Raw genomic sequence first — 17,944 nt, 5'->3', positions numbered from 1 at the left:
ATGTCTCTGGGCAGTTTACAACTTACCAGTACAGTATATAAATTACCAGTATATAATATATAGTACATAGATTACTAGTATATAAATAATACTATTGCAGTAGAAATGTCCAGCAATGTGTGTGTGACTAGAGATCAATCAGGACAAGTCCATGGTTGTCATGACATGAAATTCTGAGCCGAACCAGACAAGGCAAGTCCCAGCATGGATGTTGAAGTCCCCCAAGGTAAACAGGCTTGTGGTTTTCAATACCACATCCGAGACTCAAGCAGCTTGGACCACACAGCTTGTTGGCCAGCAGGGTAGACAGTACACCAAAAAAAAAAAAAAATCCCAACTTTGTTTCAAGATCCCAACACCACATGCAGACACACAAAATGATCAGAATGATGTATAGCACATCTGGTGAGGGGGATGGTCTCCCAATGAAACAGGGTGACCTGCCTTCCCACCCAACCTGCCTTGGCTAATGCTGAACACAGAAGCCTAGTGGACACAACTGAGAGAAGGTCACACCATATCATCCCTCCAAGTAGGTCTCCATGATACACACCGTCAGTATGCTCATCCAGATAGTCTACTGGATGACCAAATGTATGTGTGCTATAGCTCTAATGTAATCTAATCTAATGTAATGTGAGCCAGCGTGGTGTAGTGGTTAGAGTGCTGGACTAGGCCCGGGGAGACCCGAGTTCAAGTCCCCATTCAGCCATGAAACTAGCTGGGTGACTCTGGGCCAGTCACTTCTCTCTCAGCCTAACCTTCACAGGGTTGTTGTGAAAGAGAAACTCAAGTATGTAGTACACCGCTCTGGGCTCCTTGGAGGAAGAGCGGGATATAAATGTAAAAATAAATAATAATTATTATTATTATATGGGACACAATGTAATATTGTAAATACACATACCATCTCACTAGACAATGAGCCCGAGGAGGGAAGTCATTGTTCATACACAGAAGATCTTGCATCGCAACTGGAAGAGCATCTGTTAAACCATTTAGAAAGGTTCATTAGGTCTCCAAGTTTGCAATTCACAGAAAACATTTACATGCAAGAAGAAGAAAGTATGTCAGCTTCATCAAAAGCTAATACACATACAAACACATACACTTTAGTTTCTCACTAACAGCTAATAAGCTGGATGGACAATGATGTGAGATTACAGGTGCTACAAGAGAGGCAAAGCCTATAGTAGGAGAAGAACTATCCTCAGAATGGCATTTCTTAAATGATGGTAAACTTACAAAATGCAGACAAAGCAAACATGATAGCTTCCTAAAACAGACAGTTATATAATGCAGTCAAAATTAAACAAAAAATTACATATTTTAAGTTAGGCACATTAACTGGTCCAGATTTTTTGAGCCATTGTAACCCATTCTGACAACGCTATTTGGGAAAACAAAAACAGATCAGCAAGACAGGAGATTTGTGTTGGGACCTATGAACATAATAATAAATAATAATCTTTATTATGGTCGATGACCAGCACAGCTATGAACATATATTATTGAGAAATAATATAAATAGTGAAGCAGAAGAACTGGCAAACAAAATATTATTAAAAAGTCTAAATCAGACTGCAGAGTTACCAGAAGATCTAATAGCACTAGGAAAACACAAAATGGGCAGATCAAGTCCACAGCAGTTACTTCTTAAGTAATGTACACCAAGACACATGTTTCTGTAAACGGGGGGGGGGAGGGGGGGGGAGGGCTTCTGCTTTTCTGATCCGATTACTGAGTGTTAAAAATATGTTGAGAACAACAGTAGTTAAAATTAATCTTAATTTACATTTACATTACTTTCTCCGAGCATATACTGATAGAAAAAAATAGTACATTCAGCTAATTTAAGCAGCAAGGGAAGGAGGGAGAGGGGAGAAGAAAGTGAGAGAAAGAGAGTGGAGAAGGAGAAAGACAGACAGAAGGTGATGCAAGGCAGTATGCAGGTCCCCAAAGTTGCATTGGAATCAAATCCAGCCCACCACCTTATCTGAGTCTGACATCCCTGCTCTAGTATGTTTAAAGTCTATATACACCCAAGTTCTGCTTCACCATGAGTGAGTCATACAATGTAATATTCCTTGAGTGGGGGAATATTTCATCATACTTATGAGACTTGAGTAACAGGAACTATTCAATATTTACAGTCAGTCAAGCCTATTTGAACTGCTTTCTCAAAGAGTTGTTTGCAGAAGGAGAGATCCTAGAGATATTTTTAATAAAGAGCAGAATATATTACAAGGACTAATATTGAAAGTAAATTCTTTCACAGACTTCAATACATTGGAACTGGGCATTATTGTCTCAAACTGTAATCCCATATACCTACTATGTTGCTTTAAAAATAGCGAAAATAAGACAACTGATACCGATATGCTCTTAAACAAAGGCGGAGCAACAAACTGCATAATTTGTTATTCAGTATCAGATTAATATTTCAAGGTCAACAGTAAATTCATATAATACTGCTTCATAACAAACACAAAATTAAAGCCATCCACACATATTTGGGTGTTAGAAAACTAAGTTACCTTCTACTACTTTCTCTTTTGCATCATCACTGGATTCTTGTACAAGATAATGATGTGTGACTGAAAATCGGAAATCCGCGAACACAATCTCATCCGATATCTCCTCCCATGTTTCACTGGTATACACACCCTGCAAATTGAACAGGGAAGACACTAACTAGGAAGATGCAAAATCGTCTGCAATGTACCTGCACATCTCACATAAATAGCTATAATGCAGTTCTACTATTACAATAAACAAAAGTATTTTCAACATTTATATAAAAGGAGAAAGGATGACAAACACTGAACAGTTAAATGTTTTAACTGCTAAGAAAAGTCTTAACACTTAGCAATTTCAGTGAATGTTTCGACCCAGAACAATAATAACTCCATCTATTGCTCTGTCATCCTACTTATTGCCTGTAGACTCTGGTGGTTAGTTTCCAAAAATCACAATAACTTGCATGATGTTGCTAGCACTATCAAAACATGATGCAACTTCCACAGCAACGGCACAGGAATGGAACTTATGGAACCTAGTACTCCATACCTTTTTAACATGTTCAGTAGAGGCATTTTTACTGTGGACATTAGAAATAATACATGGATGTTATTATTATTGATAATTGGAGGATGCAGGCTGGCTTGTTTCCTAAGGGGGATGTTGTTTGTTTTAATCAGAGGTGTCCACGTTGTAAACAAAAAGATCAATAATTTTAAACATTTAATGTATTAAACTATCTTTACATCCCTAATAAGGCAATCTTGTCAGACTGATACAGGAATACCCTTTCATCTCCTTATTAAGACTTGCTCATTCTTTTCAGCCCATAGATTAATTCCCATAAACAATGTAAGTGTCCATCAAGTGACTCACCTTGCATTTTCTATAAGTGGATAAGGGATTGGGAGTGTTATGACTGTCCTAACCCCTAAGTAATTCAAAAACAAATCTCTTACCTTTCCCAAAGGTTTTCCTGAAGAAATACCAATAAGCTTCCAGTCATTCAAAACCTCTTCTACTCTGGAAATAAATCTGATAAAGAATTATGTTATATAACTGAATTATAATACAGATATTGCAGTCAGATAGATAGATAGATATGCATCTCCTGAAAAATGAAGATAATAATTGAGCACAGAGGCCTAAAACATACAATTTCTGAAGCTAAGTAAAATTTCTACCAATACCTCAGTCTGAGACCAGTAACCTAACACAAAAAGTATCCAGGACAATTTCACAATTTGGTCATGTTATGACAATATTAAGCCCTGAATAACTTAACAACAGGATATTTCTACAGAGAGAAACAGTAGTCTCCCAGCAGCACCATCTGAATCTACCAATCAGGTAGGAAAAGAACCACTAGGACAGAGTTCTCAACCCACCTAGATGAACCAGAAGGCTATCATGACTGACAGTATGGAAAGCTGCTGAGAGATTAAGGAGAATTAGCCGGGATAATTCCCTTGCACTGCTTTGAATGCAAATCATCATCAGGAGGATCAAGGCTGTTTCCAAACCAGATCTAAATTCACATTCGTACAAATCTAGATATCCAGAAGCAGGATATCAATAGAGCTACAGGTATCTTGAGCCGGAAAAGCTAATTTCAGATGTACTTTAGACCTTGGCAAATTAGTGCTAATAAACCACACTTCAATTTATATCTGTTTTTAAATAACTTCGTGAATGAAAAAGTTATTTTCTTGCTGATGTTTAAGTAACACAGTGTATCTAGTATTATCAGAATATGTTTTAATCAGCTTTGTAATACCTAAAGATCAGTAAATGCATAACTTTTTCTGTCTACTAAGACTAGGGATGTTCACAGAACCGGTTCAGAGGCCCTTTTACAGACCAGTTTGAAGATGAGGGAGATACCTCTAAGGACAGGGGAGAGTGCTCTTACTGCCCCCACCGCGTCTCCCCCACTGGCGCTATGTTTCAAAACAGTCCTGCGGGGCAGCAGCGTACCTCCTTCCTAGTTGCAACGTGCATACGCACACCAGGAACTTCTGTCCAACGAGCATTGGGGCGGTGAGGAGGTATGCTGCCATTCCGCGAAACCATTTTAAAATGCTGCGCCAGCGGGGGAAACACAGCAGCGGGGTAAGAGCACCCTCCCCAGTCCTCAAAGGCATCCCCCCAACCTTCAAATTGTCAGTCACCAGTCCATGCACATCCCTAAGACAGCTTTAAGTTGAAGTCTTTGAGTCTACCTTTGGCCCAGACAACATTTCTATGAGATGATGATGATGATGATTATTATTAATTAACATTTATATCCCGCTCTTCCTCCAAGAAGCCCAGAGCGGTGTACTACATACTTATGTTTCTCCTCACAAAAAACCTGTGAAGTAGGTTAGGCTGAGAGAAAAGCGGCTGGCCCAGAGCCACCCAGCTAGTTTCATGGCTGAATGGGGATTTGAACTTGGGTCTCCCCAGTCCTAGTCCAGCACTCTAGCCACTACACCACTACACCAACTGCCTACCACTATACCAACCCTGGCAACAGGGGACAAAATATCCTTGAGAAGCCAACCTGTTGGATTTAATTCACATCTTTCTCTCTAAACTGACAAGTACAAACACTGTTAATCACAAATTCAGCACTCAAATTGCACTGCATGTCTGAACTCTGTTCTTTCTAGTGTTCTCTAATTAAACACCATAGACATTTATGCACATCTAATTGTACAGTATACAGAAAGTACTGGACACTCAGACTACAACTAAAAAATATCCCAGAAGGTCCCTCAACTCTCACAAACATATTTCTGGCAGGCACAGAAAGCTGCAGAGGAAAAGGGAGAATTGGTAAAAATCACCTTCCCACCTCCATGCACAAGCAGAAGCATTCAAAATCTTTGCTTGGATGCTGCCCATTGTTTGCAGCTAGTTACAGTCATCCAACATTTGTATAACATTTAATATTACCAAGCCGCTCTGTATGAATACTAAGCGGCACTTAAAATTCACACACACAAAACCTTCCACAGAATAGTTTTATGGCAAATATAGAATATTCTACAACATATTTATTTTCAAATATAGTGTTCAAAGGCAACTGGTATGCTTTTGATACATTTTAGAGTAGACCTTTTTGCTTTTTAGTTTGGAGGTTGTCCACCTTTCCTTTTTGTTGTCAGCCTTGCATCTCAACATTCAGGCACAGCAAAAACCACCACTGCTCTGGTGCAGCTGGTTCACCAAATGCAAAAGTAACAGCCAGATAGGGACGTCTCATCATTGACACATGTAAACTATTCTACCTGTTTACACAGCTGATTTAACAACATTCCCAAAGGACATGGTAGCTGATAAAAGCTCACCAGCTATGTACAATTTTTTTAAAAAAAACATTTATATCCCACTCTTCCTCCAAGGAGCCCAGAGTGGTGTTCTACATACTTAAGTTTCTCTTTCACAACAACCCTGTGAAGTAAGTTAGGCTGAGAGAGAAGTGACTGGCCCAGAGTCACCCAGCTAGTTTCATGGCTGAATGGGGACTTGAACTCGGATCTCCCCTGTCCTAGTCCAGCACTCTAACCACTACACAACGCTGGCTCAGCATTTTAGTTGATCTGACAATCTGGGGGCTCACCAACCTTTTGGCTTATGCAGCCACATACTAAGTTCTCTCTCTCTGTGACTAGAATTACGTCCCTTTCAAGGAGCAGGAGAGACTTATTAGAAGTTTTGCAATTAGGAACCTCATGCCTCCTTCACTCACTCACACACGCACAATTTCCCAGATATTGTTGACAATCATGGCAGTACTAGGCAGCTTTTGCAAGTAGGACAGGGCAGGAGACGAAAACCCTTTCGTCCTACACACAAAACCCTAATCCAATTCTAACAAACGAGAAGCAGAGTCTAGGCTGAGGCGAAAGAACAGGAAAAGCACGGAGGAAAACACAGACGCAAGAGGGGTGTGGGGAGAGGAAACAATCCGATCAAGCGGACAGCAGAAAGGGGCGGCTTTGGAAGGGAAAGCCGGTGTGTGTGTGTGGGGGCGGGCACATCCATCAAGAGGCAAAACCCACCACCCCACCGACAGGAGAAAAGACACCTACCTCTCCCACTCGGAGGCAGTAGTGAAGTCTGTTATTTCAAAGACTTCGGACTCGGGCTGTGGAAAGAGAAGAGGGGAAAGCGGCGGATGAGGCACGGAGGAGTGTGTGCTGCGGCCGATGGGACCAGGAAGATGCACAATGGGGGCACCTGACCCCAGGATAAGGGACCCTCCAAGGGGCCACTCACCTCACTGTCGGCCGCCATCTTGAGGAGGAGCAGCAGCGCAGCTTCCCGAAGAGGATGATGGGAGGAGGGAGACACACGGGCTGCTGCTGTAGCCCAAGCTTCTTTGCTTCCTGCTGCAAAAGAGCAGCTAGGGGGCAGACTATCTTAAGGCTGAGCTCGTAATGAAGGGGGCCCGCCTGTCTAAAACGCAAAGATGCTTGAACTGCTCATTGACTGCCTCCAGCGGCGACCCCAACAAGCTCCCCTGGGCGTGGGTCCTCCCCGCCTCCAGTCCAGTCCTCATTCCTTTCGGACATTCCCTGTCCCTCCCCCGCCCCCGACAATAAGCGCTCGAGCTCTCCCCTTCTTAGCCCCTTCCTCGCGCTGGTCTGCATATTCACAGAAGGCAAAACAGCGAGCCTGCCTCAATTAATTACTGCATATGTTGTGAAGATCATCGCCACGCATACAGAGAGTGTGTGCTGGAGCTTTTGCATAGAATCGTCACGCACAGTCTAAACCTCTTGTATCATCTTCCTTGCCCTTTTTTCTCTACCATGTAGGTGTGTTTAAGCGCGCGCGCGCACTTTTCAGGCGAGGATAACATCATCTGTTGAGATGGACTCAAGCCTAGGAGAGCTTATGCCACAATAAATCGGTTACGTCTTTACAATGCCGCCGTTTGTTTCCCCCCCTGGCAATTCGTTCTTTCACTCAGCTGAACCGCGGGCCACCTTGTGTTCTTTTCACAAATGTCAGATGCCGCTAGGGATCACCCTACAGCAGCGCTTCGCAATTTCGGCCCTCCTGCAGATGTTGGACTACGACACCAACAAACTCTTATTTTGAGAGTTTAAGAGAACCTCTTCTTCGCCATGAGCCCCACTGCCTGCTAAGATCATCTGGAGAGGTTTGCCTGCAGCTGCCGCCAACTCGTCTGGCTGTCGGAAATGGGCCTTCTGCCTTGCAGCCCCTGGACTCTGGAATGCGCTCCCCGTTGAAATAAGAGCCTCCCCATCTCTGGCAACTTTTTAAAAGGCACTGAAGACACACTTATGCACTCAGGCTTTTAATTAAATTTATTGTTTTAAATAATTGTAATTCTGAGTTTTTAAAGGTTTTAAATCTGTGCCCAGGAAAAATGCGTCCTGGCAGCCCAGCTGATTGGCTGGGCTGCGGGGGCGCCTGATTGGTCCTGGCGCACACCCAGGAGAATTCGCTGGCTGGGCGGCTGCAGATGCAAGGCGGCGGGCCAGGCCGCGGCGGCAGGCCTAGCAAGCGGCGGGGCCCAGTGAGGCGGCGGCGGGGCCCAGCGAGGCAGCGGGCCGCGACGGCGGGCCCAGAGAGGCGGCGGCGGGCCTGGCCGTGGGGCGGGGCGGCAGGGCGAAGCGGCGGGCCTGGCCGCGGGGCGGGGCGGCAGGGCGAGGCGGCGGGCCACGGCGGCGGGCCCAGCAAGGCGGCGGGGGGCCCAGCCGCGAGGGCAGGGGCAGGGGCCTGACCCAGGACGACAGTGGCGAAGGTGAGCTGGGCCCAACTAGAGGCACAGATGCTGTGTGCCCGGGCCCACTAGTTTTAATTAATTGGTTTAATGTTTTAAATTATTTTAATTGTAAACCACCCAGAGACGCAAGTTTTGGGCAGTATAGAAATATTTTAAATAAATAAAATAAACCCTCATCATCCCAATTAGCCTCTGCAGTGGGGATGATGGGAATTGTAGTCCAAAACCAGTTGGAGGGTGAAAGTTGTGCAGCCCTGCACATGCCATCTCTAGGGCTTTCTGAGTCTGATATTGAATTGCATTGAGCCTTTTGTACCTAAGGACCTCAGCAGGAGAAAGAGTGTCCTCTCCAAAAATGCCAAACCACAATGAAAACCTATCTCCCCATACAAGTGCTTGTCTAGAAAAGTACTTGGTGTTTGCAGCCTTGGGGGAAAATCTATTAAGTTCAAGACAGTATTGCACCCATCCCAGACTTTGAGATAAGAGAAGGAACAGGGTTCAGAAGATACTTTCCCGCCCCGTGATTAAAAAGAGGACAGGTGGAGTGCATACCCCTCATTACATCTTTCCTGAGGTACCAGCCTGTCCCTTTATTGTAGGGTTAGCAGGGACGTCCCTTATTTCAGCCCCAAATTGTCTGTCCCTTATGAGATGCCATTTGTCCCTTATTTTCAGCTAATGGGAAGAACCTATGGCTCAGATCCAGGGGTGTGGCTATAACTGAGCAGATGGGTACAAAGAACCCGGACCTTCCATTTCCTGAGGGGCCTCCAGCTCCACCCCTCCTTGTTCTCTTCATTATCTCCCTCACTCCAAGGGGCCGCTGTGCCGGGGAGAGGGGCAAACATGGGCCTCCTCTCCCCTAGCTACGCCCTTGCTCAGATCACACCAGTTATTTTCACTAGCAAATAAATAATTAATGAGCTCCAACTCCTTTCACTTCTCCCTCCCTACCAGAGTACTCTGTGGTTCTGGTAAGCTGTAGGCTTAGGGTTGCTAACAGTGTCCCCAACAACAACATTAACGTTAACAACCATCAATGATTGGCTAAGGTAGCATTAGCCAGTTATCAGGATCATGAAAATCATGCAAGTGATGACTACAGAGCTTGTGTGTGGAACCTGGTTTTACAGGCTAACAAGGCTTCTCTTTCTAGAAAACAAAATTACATCACACCCAGTTTGGCTTGCCATGGTTATATCAATAAGCAGAGGAGAAGCAATCTAAGTTGTAATTTATACTGTATTTTAAGTTGAAAACACATAGAGCACTCACATAGAGCTCCCAATTACTCCCACATAATCCCTACCTCGTGTCCCTTATTCAGGCAGTGGAATGTTGGCAAACCTACTTTATTGTGTGGGGCCCCTGTTCATCTGTTTGACAGCTCTACACATGCTCCAAATATTAGTTTAACGTAGAATATAGAGCCCATATCATACTGCATGGGAGAAGGCAATGGCAAACCCCTCCTGTATTCTACTAAGGACAACCACAGGGCTCTGTGGTAGCCAGGAGTCAACACTGACTCGACAGCACAACTTTTTATTTTTATTTTTTTAATTGTTAAATTTATACCCCACCTGTCATTAAGAAAATCCCAAGGCAGCTCACAAAATTTTAAAACGTGATTATAAAAAAGACACATTGAAATATTGAGCTAAAAAGTATAAAAACAAATCTGATTTAAAAAAAATTAAAACACAAGCATAAAAACATAAAAACTTAACCTTCACTTTAATAAGGTATCTATAGAGAGGTTTTACATTTCCCTTTGACAATCTTGAAAAATTCACATTGAAGCCACATGTGTCTTCAGAGTAAGGAGATAATTGTCCCCATTATGCTATCCTAATGTACGAAGTCGATGGCTCAGATGTTATATGGGGCACAACTGGGACCCTATGTTAACTATTCCCTCCTGCAGCGGGTACAAGCCAGGTTCTTAAGAACATTATTTCTGACCCCCAAATATATTTCTAATGCCACTCTGAGACTGGAAGTGGATGTTATCTCTATAGAGGCCAGAGCTTGGTATCCTAATACTAATAAACTGGGCAAGAATTAACTTAATGCCCTCAGGTCTCCTTCCCTTATTATTATTGGATAGTCACTGCTTGAGTTGGTGGGCGAACAGTGTTAGGAAACTCCGTACCTAGGGTCTTTCACCTGAGACAATCCTCTCTGTAGGATTGGTGAGGGCCAAATAACTTATTAATCGAGTTTCAGAATGACTTGTCGATGACATCTAGGTCATTCCACCTGCTCAGTGGTGGGATGAGAACTTGCCCAGCAGATTATCTATATCTCCTCACCTTCCCTAAACATAGATGGGCCTTCTCGAGGGCCTGTATGACTGCCCTCCCCTCGGAACTACTGGCTGGCAGATATAGCAGAATTCCAACTGAGCAGAGATATTGCCTCTGTAACTGCGGAGATTGAGTCACTTGCACATGTGCTCCTGCAGTGTGTCTTTTATATCGGTTTTAGGCAATAGGGATGTTCACAGAACCACAGCGAGGAGGCTCAAAGGCGGGGTGTGTGTGTCTCTCTTTAAGAGCAGGAGAGGGTGCACTTACCCCTCTCACTGCATTCCCCCCGCCGGCATCCATACTTTGCAAAGCCGATCAGGGTGGCAGTATACCTCCTTGCTGCCCCGTTGCCCTCGTTTTCTGCATATGACTGGAACACGCCAATGCGTCTGCACGTGCTGGCACGGGCGCACGCATGTCACGCGTGTGCATGTGTCATGCGTGCATGCCTGTGCTGGCGCACGCAGGCACATCAGCGACTTCCAGTCATATCCTACATTACACACTCTCTGCTATGGTTTAGATCTAATGAAGACGTGTCCACATTTTGTATAGGATGCTCTAATCCAAATATGAGCAACCAAGGGGTATATGCCTTCAGTTGCTGCTTCAGAGCAGACTCAGCGGTATGCATTACTAAATTATGACAGGTACCAGTAAAAGCTGCTATGCTAATATGTTTTGGAGACACACAGGGATAAGCACATTATGGTGGATCTTGAGCGGATATAACAACTGCACAAGAGACATCACTGCCGCCTTGTCCTTAGTTCATTCATTCATTCAGATTTTATACCGCCTTTCATTAAAACAATCTCAAGGCAGTTTACCAAAAAACCCCAATATAAAACTATAAAATAGTTACACAATAAAAATATTAAATTGGACTATAAAAATACAAATCTAATTACATGTTTAAAAAAACATCACAATGTGACCATAAAATGCAGAGCACCAGCAACAAAAACAACCATTCATGATTACAGAGCACTCCAAAAGGACCCAAGCAGCAGAAACAACTCTTGACCCTGAGAAGCAGCCTGAGTTTTTATGCAGAATGGCAAGTCCACCACTGCTGGAACACACCCAGCTTACACACCAGGAGGCTTTACACACATGGATTTTGGTTCAAATGTCCTTCGGGATGGAGAGAGCAAGTCCACATATCAGCTGTCTTTACTTCGAAGCTATCAGGGACCAGTACAGACAGGACCCTGTTTCCCACCAAATCGAGGTTGCACATTCTGGCTTAGCCCAATTTATGTCTGATTTAAACTAATCCTCTATTTCCAGTGGCTTTTGAAAAAAGCCTGTTATGCCCCACTGCTTTCTCTTGATGTGTGGAGTGAAGTTTTTCAAAAACTTCAATGGTGTGTGGAGTGAAGTTTTTCAAAAACTCAGTGAAGGGGAGTTTGACAGCTGTTGGGTATGGTCTGCTCTGAGTATTTGCAATTGCAAGTGCTGGGGGCCAGGGAGGATTTTTAGCAGATTGGTGAAATTCTGTGGAGGGAACCCAGGGGAGGGGGAGGGGGAAATTCCTGAGTTAAATGCAAGCACAAACATAGGCTTTCGATATGCAGAATGGAGACTACAGCCTGATGTAATCTGAGCCCCCACCTTTTTTTATTTAGCTGATTTTCCTGCCTGTTTCTTAATGACAGAGAAAGCAATGTTTTCTACTTTAAACTTCCCTGCCTCTGGGGTGGAGTGGGGAACATGAGGTGATGAAGGCATTCACTCACAAAGGCAAGTTCATTCAAAAAAAAAAAAAGCAAAGATTTGGGTCAGATTCGGCAGGTTCGAGTTAAGCGTTCTGCTGTTTGATCCCTTGGCAACTTGTCATGCTGTTCTTCTGCAAGGCTGTCAAACTAACAAAACCAAAAAAAGCACTCTCACCTCCTCCTCTGCGAGGATTGGTTGGAGGAAAAACCCAGAACCATCTGGTGGGAACACACAAGAAAAAGATCTGCCCAGGATTGCTGAGGGGAGCCAACACTATGTGAACTGTCTGTTTAATGCCCCAAATTAAACATCTTGTGAATCTGCTGCAAGGCAGATTCACTCTTCAGATACCCCGAGGCATAAAGCCATATGTGAATAACTTCCAGGTCAAATCCTGCCCTTCTAGTAACCTCCCCCTAATGATTGCTCCTGCATGCTTGTCATACAAATATAAAGCCTTCCAGAGCTGCACAACTCTGACCCTCATGCAGATGTTGGCCTTCAGCTCCCATAATCTCTGACTATCGGCCACTGTGGCTGGGGATGATGGGAGCTCTAGTCCAAAAACAGCTGGAAGGTCAAAGTTGTGCAGCCCTAGGCTAATAGTGGTTTAACACATAAGGTTTAGATCAGCTTTGTTGTAAAGTGGTTTTTACCTAAGAGAATATGTAAAGCTTGTATTTAATATGTAAATTGACTGAGATACAGCGTGTGCTCTTGACTCTTGCCCTTCATGGCTAATAAAAGCTGCCAGGGAGGGTACAGGCAGATAGATGGAGGTTATTATTAATGCTTCATTAAGGGAGAGCAGGATGCCATCGTGCCTCAAGGAGGCGATGGTAAGACCTTTATTAAAAAAGCCCTCCCTTGATCCCTCCAACCCGGACAACTATAAACCTGTCTCTAACCTTCCCTTTTGGGGCAGGGTGATAGAGCGTGTGGTGGCATCCCAGCTACAGAGGGTCTTGGGTGATACAGATTATCTGGACCCTTCTCAATCTGGCTTCTTCCCCGGATATGGGACTGAAACTGCCTTGGTCGCTCCAGTGGATGACCTACGTCAGGAACTAGATGGGGGAGTGCATCCTTGTTGGTTCTGCTGGACTTCTCCATGGCATTCGATACCATCAACCATGGTATCTTTCTGGATCGCCTCTTGAGTAGGGGAACCGGAGATACTGCATTGAAGTGGCTCTGGTCCTTTCTTGAGGAGAGGGTCCAGAAAGTGGTGCTGGGGGACAATTGCTCTGCTCCGTGGCTATTGGCCTGTGGAGTCCCGCAGGGTTTGGTTTTGTCACCCATGCTATTTAACATCTACATGAAACTGCTGGGAGAGGTCATCCGGGGACTTGGACTGAGATCAGCAATATGCTGATGACACTCAGCTCTATCTCTCCTTATCACCTGATCGTAGGGAGACAGTGGATGTCCTGAATTGGGGGCTGGAGGCAGTGATGGGTTGGATGTGGGCTAATAAACTGAGACTGAATCCGGACAAGACAGAGGTAATGTTGGTCAGTAGGAGAGCCAATCGGGATGAGGAGATTTTACCAGTTCTGGATGGGGTTGCACTCCCCTTGAAGGATGGAGGCGGTAGCCAGGAGTGCCTTTGCATGGCTTCGGCTACTGCACCAGCTGAGTCTCTTTCTCAAGAAGGCAGATCTGGCCACAGTTACCCATGCCTTAGTCACACCTCAGTTGGATTACTGTAATGCACCTAGATGGGGCTGCCCTTGAAGAATATCCAGAAACTGCAGCTAGTGCAAAATGCGGCAGCTAGGGTTTTATCTGGAGCTGCCTGGTGGGAGCACATCACACCCATTTTGAAAGAGCTGCGCTGGCTACAGGTTTGTTTCGCTGGTCATAGGAACATAGGAAGCTGCCATATACCGAGTCAGACCATTGATCTATCTAGCTCAGTGTTGTCTTCGCAGACTGGCAGCGGCTTCTCCAAGGTTGCAGGCAGGAATCTCTCTCAGCCCTATCTTGGAGAAACCAGGGAGGGAACTTGAAACCTTCTGCTCTTCCCAGAGCAGCTCCATCCCCTGAGGGGAATATCTTACAGTGCTCACACATCAAGTCTCCCTTTCATATGCAACCAGGGCAGACCCTGCTTAGCTAAGGGGACAAGTAATGCTTGCTTCCACAAGACCAGCTCTCCTCTCCAATTCAAGGTGCTGGTCTTGACCTTTAAAGCCCTTAATGGTTTGGGCCTGGGATTCCTGAGGGACCGCCTGCTCCCAAGGGTTGCTGCCCGCTTGACAAGGTCATCTGAGGGGGCTCTGCTCCGGGTGCTGACAATGAGGGAAGCTTGGTTGTCATGCACGCAGGATAGGGCCTTCTCTGTTGCTGCCCCCAGACTCTGGAATGCTCTCCCAGTGGCTATTCACTTCTTGGTCTCTGTCACTGATTTTGGAAAGCGTGTTAAATCTTAGCTTTTTATCCAGGCTTTTATATGATTGTCTCTACCACTGCTTCTTTGTATTTTGTACAGTTTTTATGCTTGCATTTTAAATCTTTTAGTCAGATTTGTTTTATATTTTAGCTTATTATTTTAATTCTGTTATTTTTATAGTCTTGTTTTTAATTTTTGTGTAAACCGCCTTGGGATTGTTTTAATGAAAGGTGGTATACAAATGTAACAATAAATAAAAATACAGTTTAGCATGCAAATTATTTTTCACACACCCACAAGTCACCAACAGTGAGAGAAAGGATCATATGTGCTTCTTGGTGTTCCACTGTTAAAAGGAAAAAATAAAATGGAAAGGAAACATTTGCAAGACAAATGAGCATTCTGGCCAATATAGGTTTTACATTCATCATGTGATTCTAGATCTAGACCATCTTACATCACTCATAACATAAGCATTACTCTGCTGAGTTCAATGGGGCTTACTCTCTAGTAAGTGTGATAAGGACTGCAGTGTTAGAATAGGTTTCTTCTATCATCTGTACCACATCTAGAACATTCACATATGCATAGAACTAGTGAAAGCTCTTTTGAAAATGTCTTCAATATATAAATATATCAAAAAGACCCTTCAATATCATATTATTAAAAAAATCAGTCTTGGGAATACATCAGTTTTGCTGCTGAAAAGTATGTTTCCCCCTCAAAATGTACTTCTGCAAGTAAAAACATTTTTAGAGATCCACTGAGCGCGCTCTCTCTCTCTCTCTCTCTCTCTCTCGCACATTCTTGAGTATATTCAGGGGACTGTAACTTTGGGCCTATCCTACGGAGTATGTTCAAGAGATTGTCATTTCAGGCTTTCCTTTAAAAGGTGAACATTTCTAATGAATATACTTGCAGTGGGACTCAAGTAGTAAAGTCTCAGCCACATGTTGCAATTTATCATTCACATAAGGAAAAATGCAAACCAAATCAGATGTCAAGTGTTGATAATGAAATGTTTAATCCAGGCCTACAAATAAGTATATAAAAATATATAAAAGTATGTATTAAAGTGTAACTTAAAGTATGTATAAAGTGTAATATTCCCTAATGGAATATGAGCTAACAGGAGGCCAGAGTTAAGAGCAAGAGGCCCCCTCCCAAGAATGTGGGTTGAGGGGCCCACCGAGGCAACAGGTACCAGGAGTGGTCAAGCACAGGCCATTAGTTGAATTCCTTCGCCAGCTGAAAGAGGGTCTGGCTGGTATGAAAAGATACCATAGGGATTAAAAGTTGTCAGAAGCCAGGTAGTTAATCATCTTCTCAGGCTCTAGATGACACCTCTGGAATATGTAAGTTTGATAACTAATGATGTGTATTAATCGCTTTATTGATATGCTTGTATGATTGAAACCTATAAAAACTTACCTGCTGTATAACTCAGGGCGCGCAGTATCATCCAGATGCGCTCTGATGATACTCGTGCCTTTCATGACATGAAATAAAGCGCTTTCTTTGAGCACGTACCCTTGTTGTTTGACTTCATTCAGTTAAGACAACAAGTATATTGGCGAGAATTGAGTCTAATCCTCTTTGGTTCTGGCAAGACGCCCCATTCTCTATCCAAGTGATAGATGGATGAAAGCAAAGTGGCTGAATCAAACAGGAAGGCTGGATTCTAGAGGGATCTTTTCCCCGCAACAGTGTTGCCAGTCAAACCAATGAAAGACATTTGTTTTGCTTTGGACACTAAAACAATCATTGCATAATTAGGAATGTAATTAAGGCCCAGGGCCTACTGAGCTGATAAATCAGTGTTTGAGATGTAGCACTCCATACTGTAGCTAAGAGAATGTTTTAGTATAAAAGAATTGAGTGGAATGTTTTTGCATACAAAAGAATGGAATGGAATGGAATTGCAATTGAATGTTTTCACACAAAAAGGGAGAGAGAAAAACCCTGAAAACTAGATACTGGAGAAAACTGAAAAGGCTAGATTAGAGATCAACCCCTTGACATGTTAGTAATAGGGATGTGCACAGAACTGCGGCAGGAAGGCTCGAAGGAGGCAGGGGTCTCTCTTTAAGAGCGGGGGAGGGTGCACTTACCCCTCCCGCCGCGTCCCCCCCTCCAGCGTCCATACTTTGTAAAGCCAGTTGGGGAGGCAGCATACCTCCCTGCCGCCCCACTGCCCTTGTCTCCAGGATATGACCAGAAAACGGCAACTTCCGGTCATATCTAGAAGACAAGGGCAACGGGGCGGCTGGGAGGTATGTTGCTGCCCTGATCGGCTTTGCAAAGTGCGGACGCCGGTGGGGGGAAAGCGGCGGGAGGGATAAGTGCACCCTCCCCTACTCTTAAAGAGACACTCCTGCCGCCTTTGAACTGGCAGAACCACCAGTTCCGTGAACATCCCTAGTTAGTAATCTATGTAAAATGGTTTTTGTTGGTGGTGGTTTTTGGTTTGTTTGCATGGGAGACGAGTTCTCCACACAGCAGGCTTTACTGCGGGTTTTCTGTGACCTCAAACTTATCCCCAAAACCCAACACAATTTTTTTTTACCCCGGATATAAATCAGGCTGCAATCTAATGTGCAGTGAAAAATCCAGATTATTTGTGAAGTGCTTCCCGGTCGCTCACAGGGACTTCAGGGTACTGTAAATCTGGCCAATATGTGAACGTACACCCTCCATTCCGGAGGAGTTGCAAGCTAATGGGCTTTAAAACCCTGTGTGAAAAACTTCCTGAAGGAACATTTGATCATTTGAGCTCTCACCTGCAGTCTCAAAAGCTACAGCCCAGACACAAGTTTATCACTTCAGTTGAGGTGTTTCAATTAGATCCCGGCTGAGCCATAGGCTCACTGGCCTTTGATTATCTACTTAGAGCATTGATTCCATATGTATAATACATTCTATTCTAATAATAATTTTATTCTAATAATAGAGAAGACACCTCCTTCACGGGGTTATTGAAGGAACAAAACAGGACATGTGCAGTGCACTATATACCTGCAGTTTAATTTATTTTGGCTCCCATTTTCAGAGGGCTTTGTCCTAGTGCAGCAGAGCAGTTGGAAATGTAGGTGTTGCCTTTGCTTTTCCAGCCAGCTGCGTCTGCTTGATTGGTAATTCACCATACAAAATGCCCAGAGGAGAGTCGCCTTGGTGACAGCCTGTAAACTAAACGTTCTGAATGTAGCTCTAGTCACCCAAAGGGTTTATGCGGGGGGGGGGGGATTT

The 17,944-nt window shown here is 44.1% G+C and overlaps 1 protein-coding gene across 2 annotated transcripts in view; it reads right to left on the bottom strand.

Annotated features, from left to right (window-relative positions):
• The window catches only part of RAB3GAP1 (RAB3 GTPase activating protein catalytic subunit 1), a 55,434-nt gene extending 48,385 nt beyond the window's left edge, over positions 1 to 7,049 (bottom strand). The window contains exons 1-5 of one of the 2 annotated variants that reach the window (XM_053253772.1): positions 6,787 to 7,049; positions 6,600 to 6,655; positions 3,480 to 3,555; positions 2,538 to 2,667; positions 908 to 986 (exon numbers count right to left, since the gene is read on the bottom strand). In XM_053253772.1, the coding sequence (XP_053109747.1) occupies positions 908 to 986; positions 2,538 to 2,667; positions 3,480 to 3,555; positions 6,600 to 6,655; positions 6,787 to 6,804 (359 nt within the window). In that variant the 5' untranslated portion in view covers positions 6,805 to 7,049. The remainder of the gene's footprint in view (positions 1 to 907; positions 987 to 2,537; positions 2,668 to 3,479; positions 3,556 to 6,599; positions 6,656 to 6,786) is intronic. The other variant, XM_053253782.1, reaches the window with a different exon arrangement.
• Positions 7,050 to 17,944: the final 10,895 nt, after the last annotated feature.

This window comes from Hemicordylus capensis, chromosome 1, assembly GCF_027244095.1.
Source record: "Hemicordylus capensis ecotype Gifberg chromosome 1, rHemCap1.1.pri, whole genome shotgun sequence".
In the NCBI taxonomy this organism is placed as follows: Eukaryota; Metazoa; Chordata; class Lepidosauria; order Squamata; family Cordylidae; genus Hemicordylus; species Hemicordylus capensis.
This window is presented reverse-complemented; position numbering and strand designations above follow the sequence as displayed.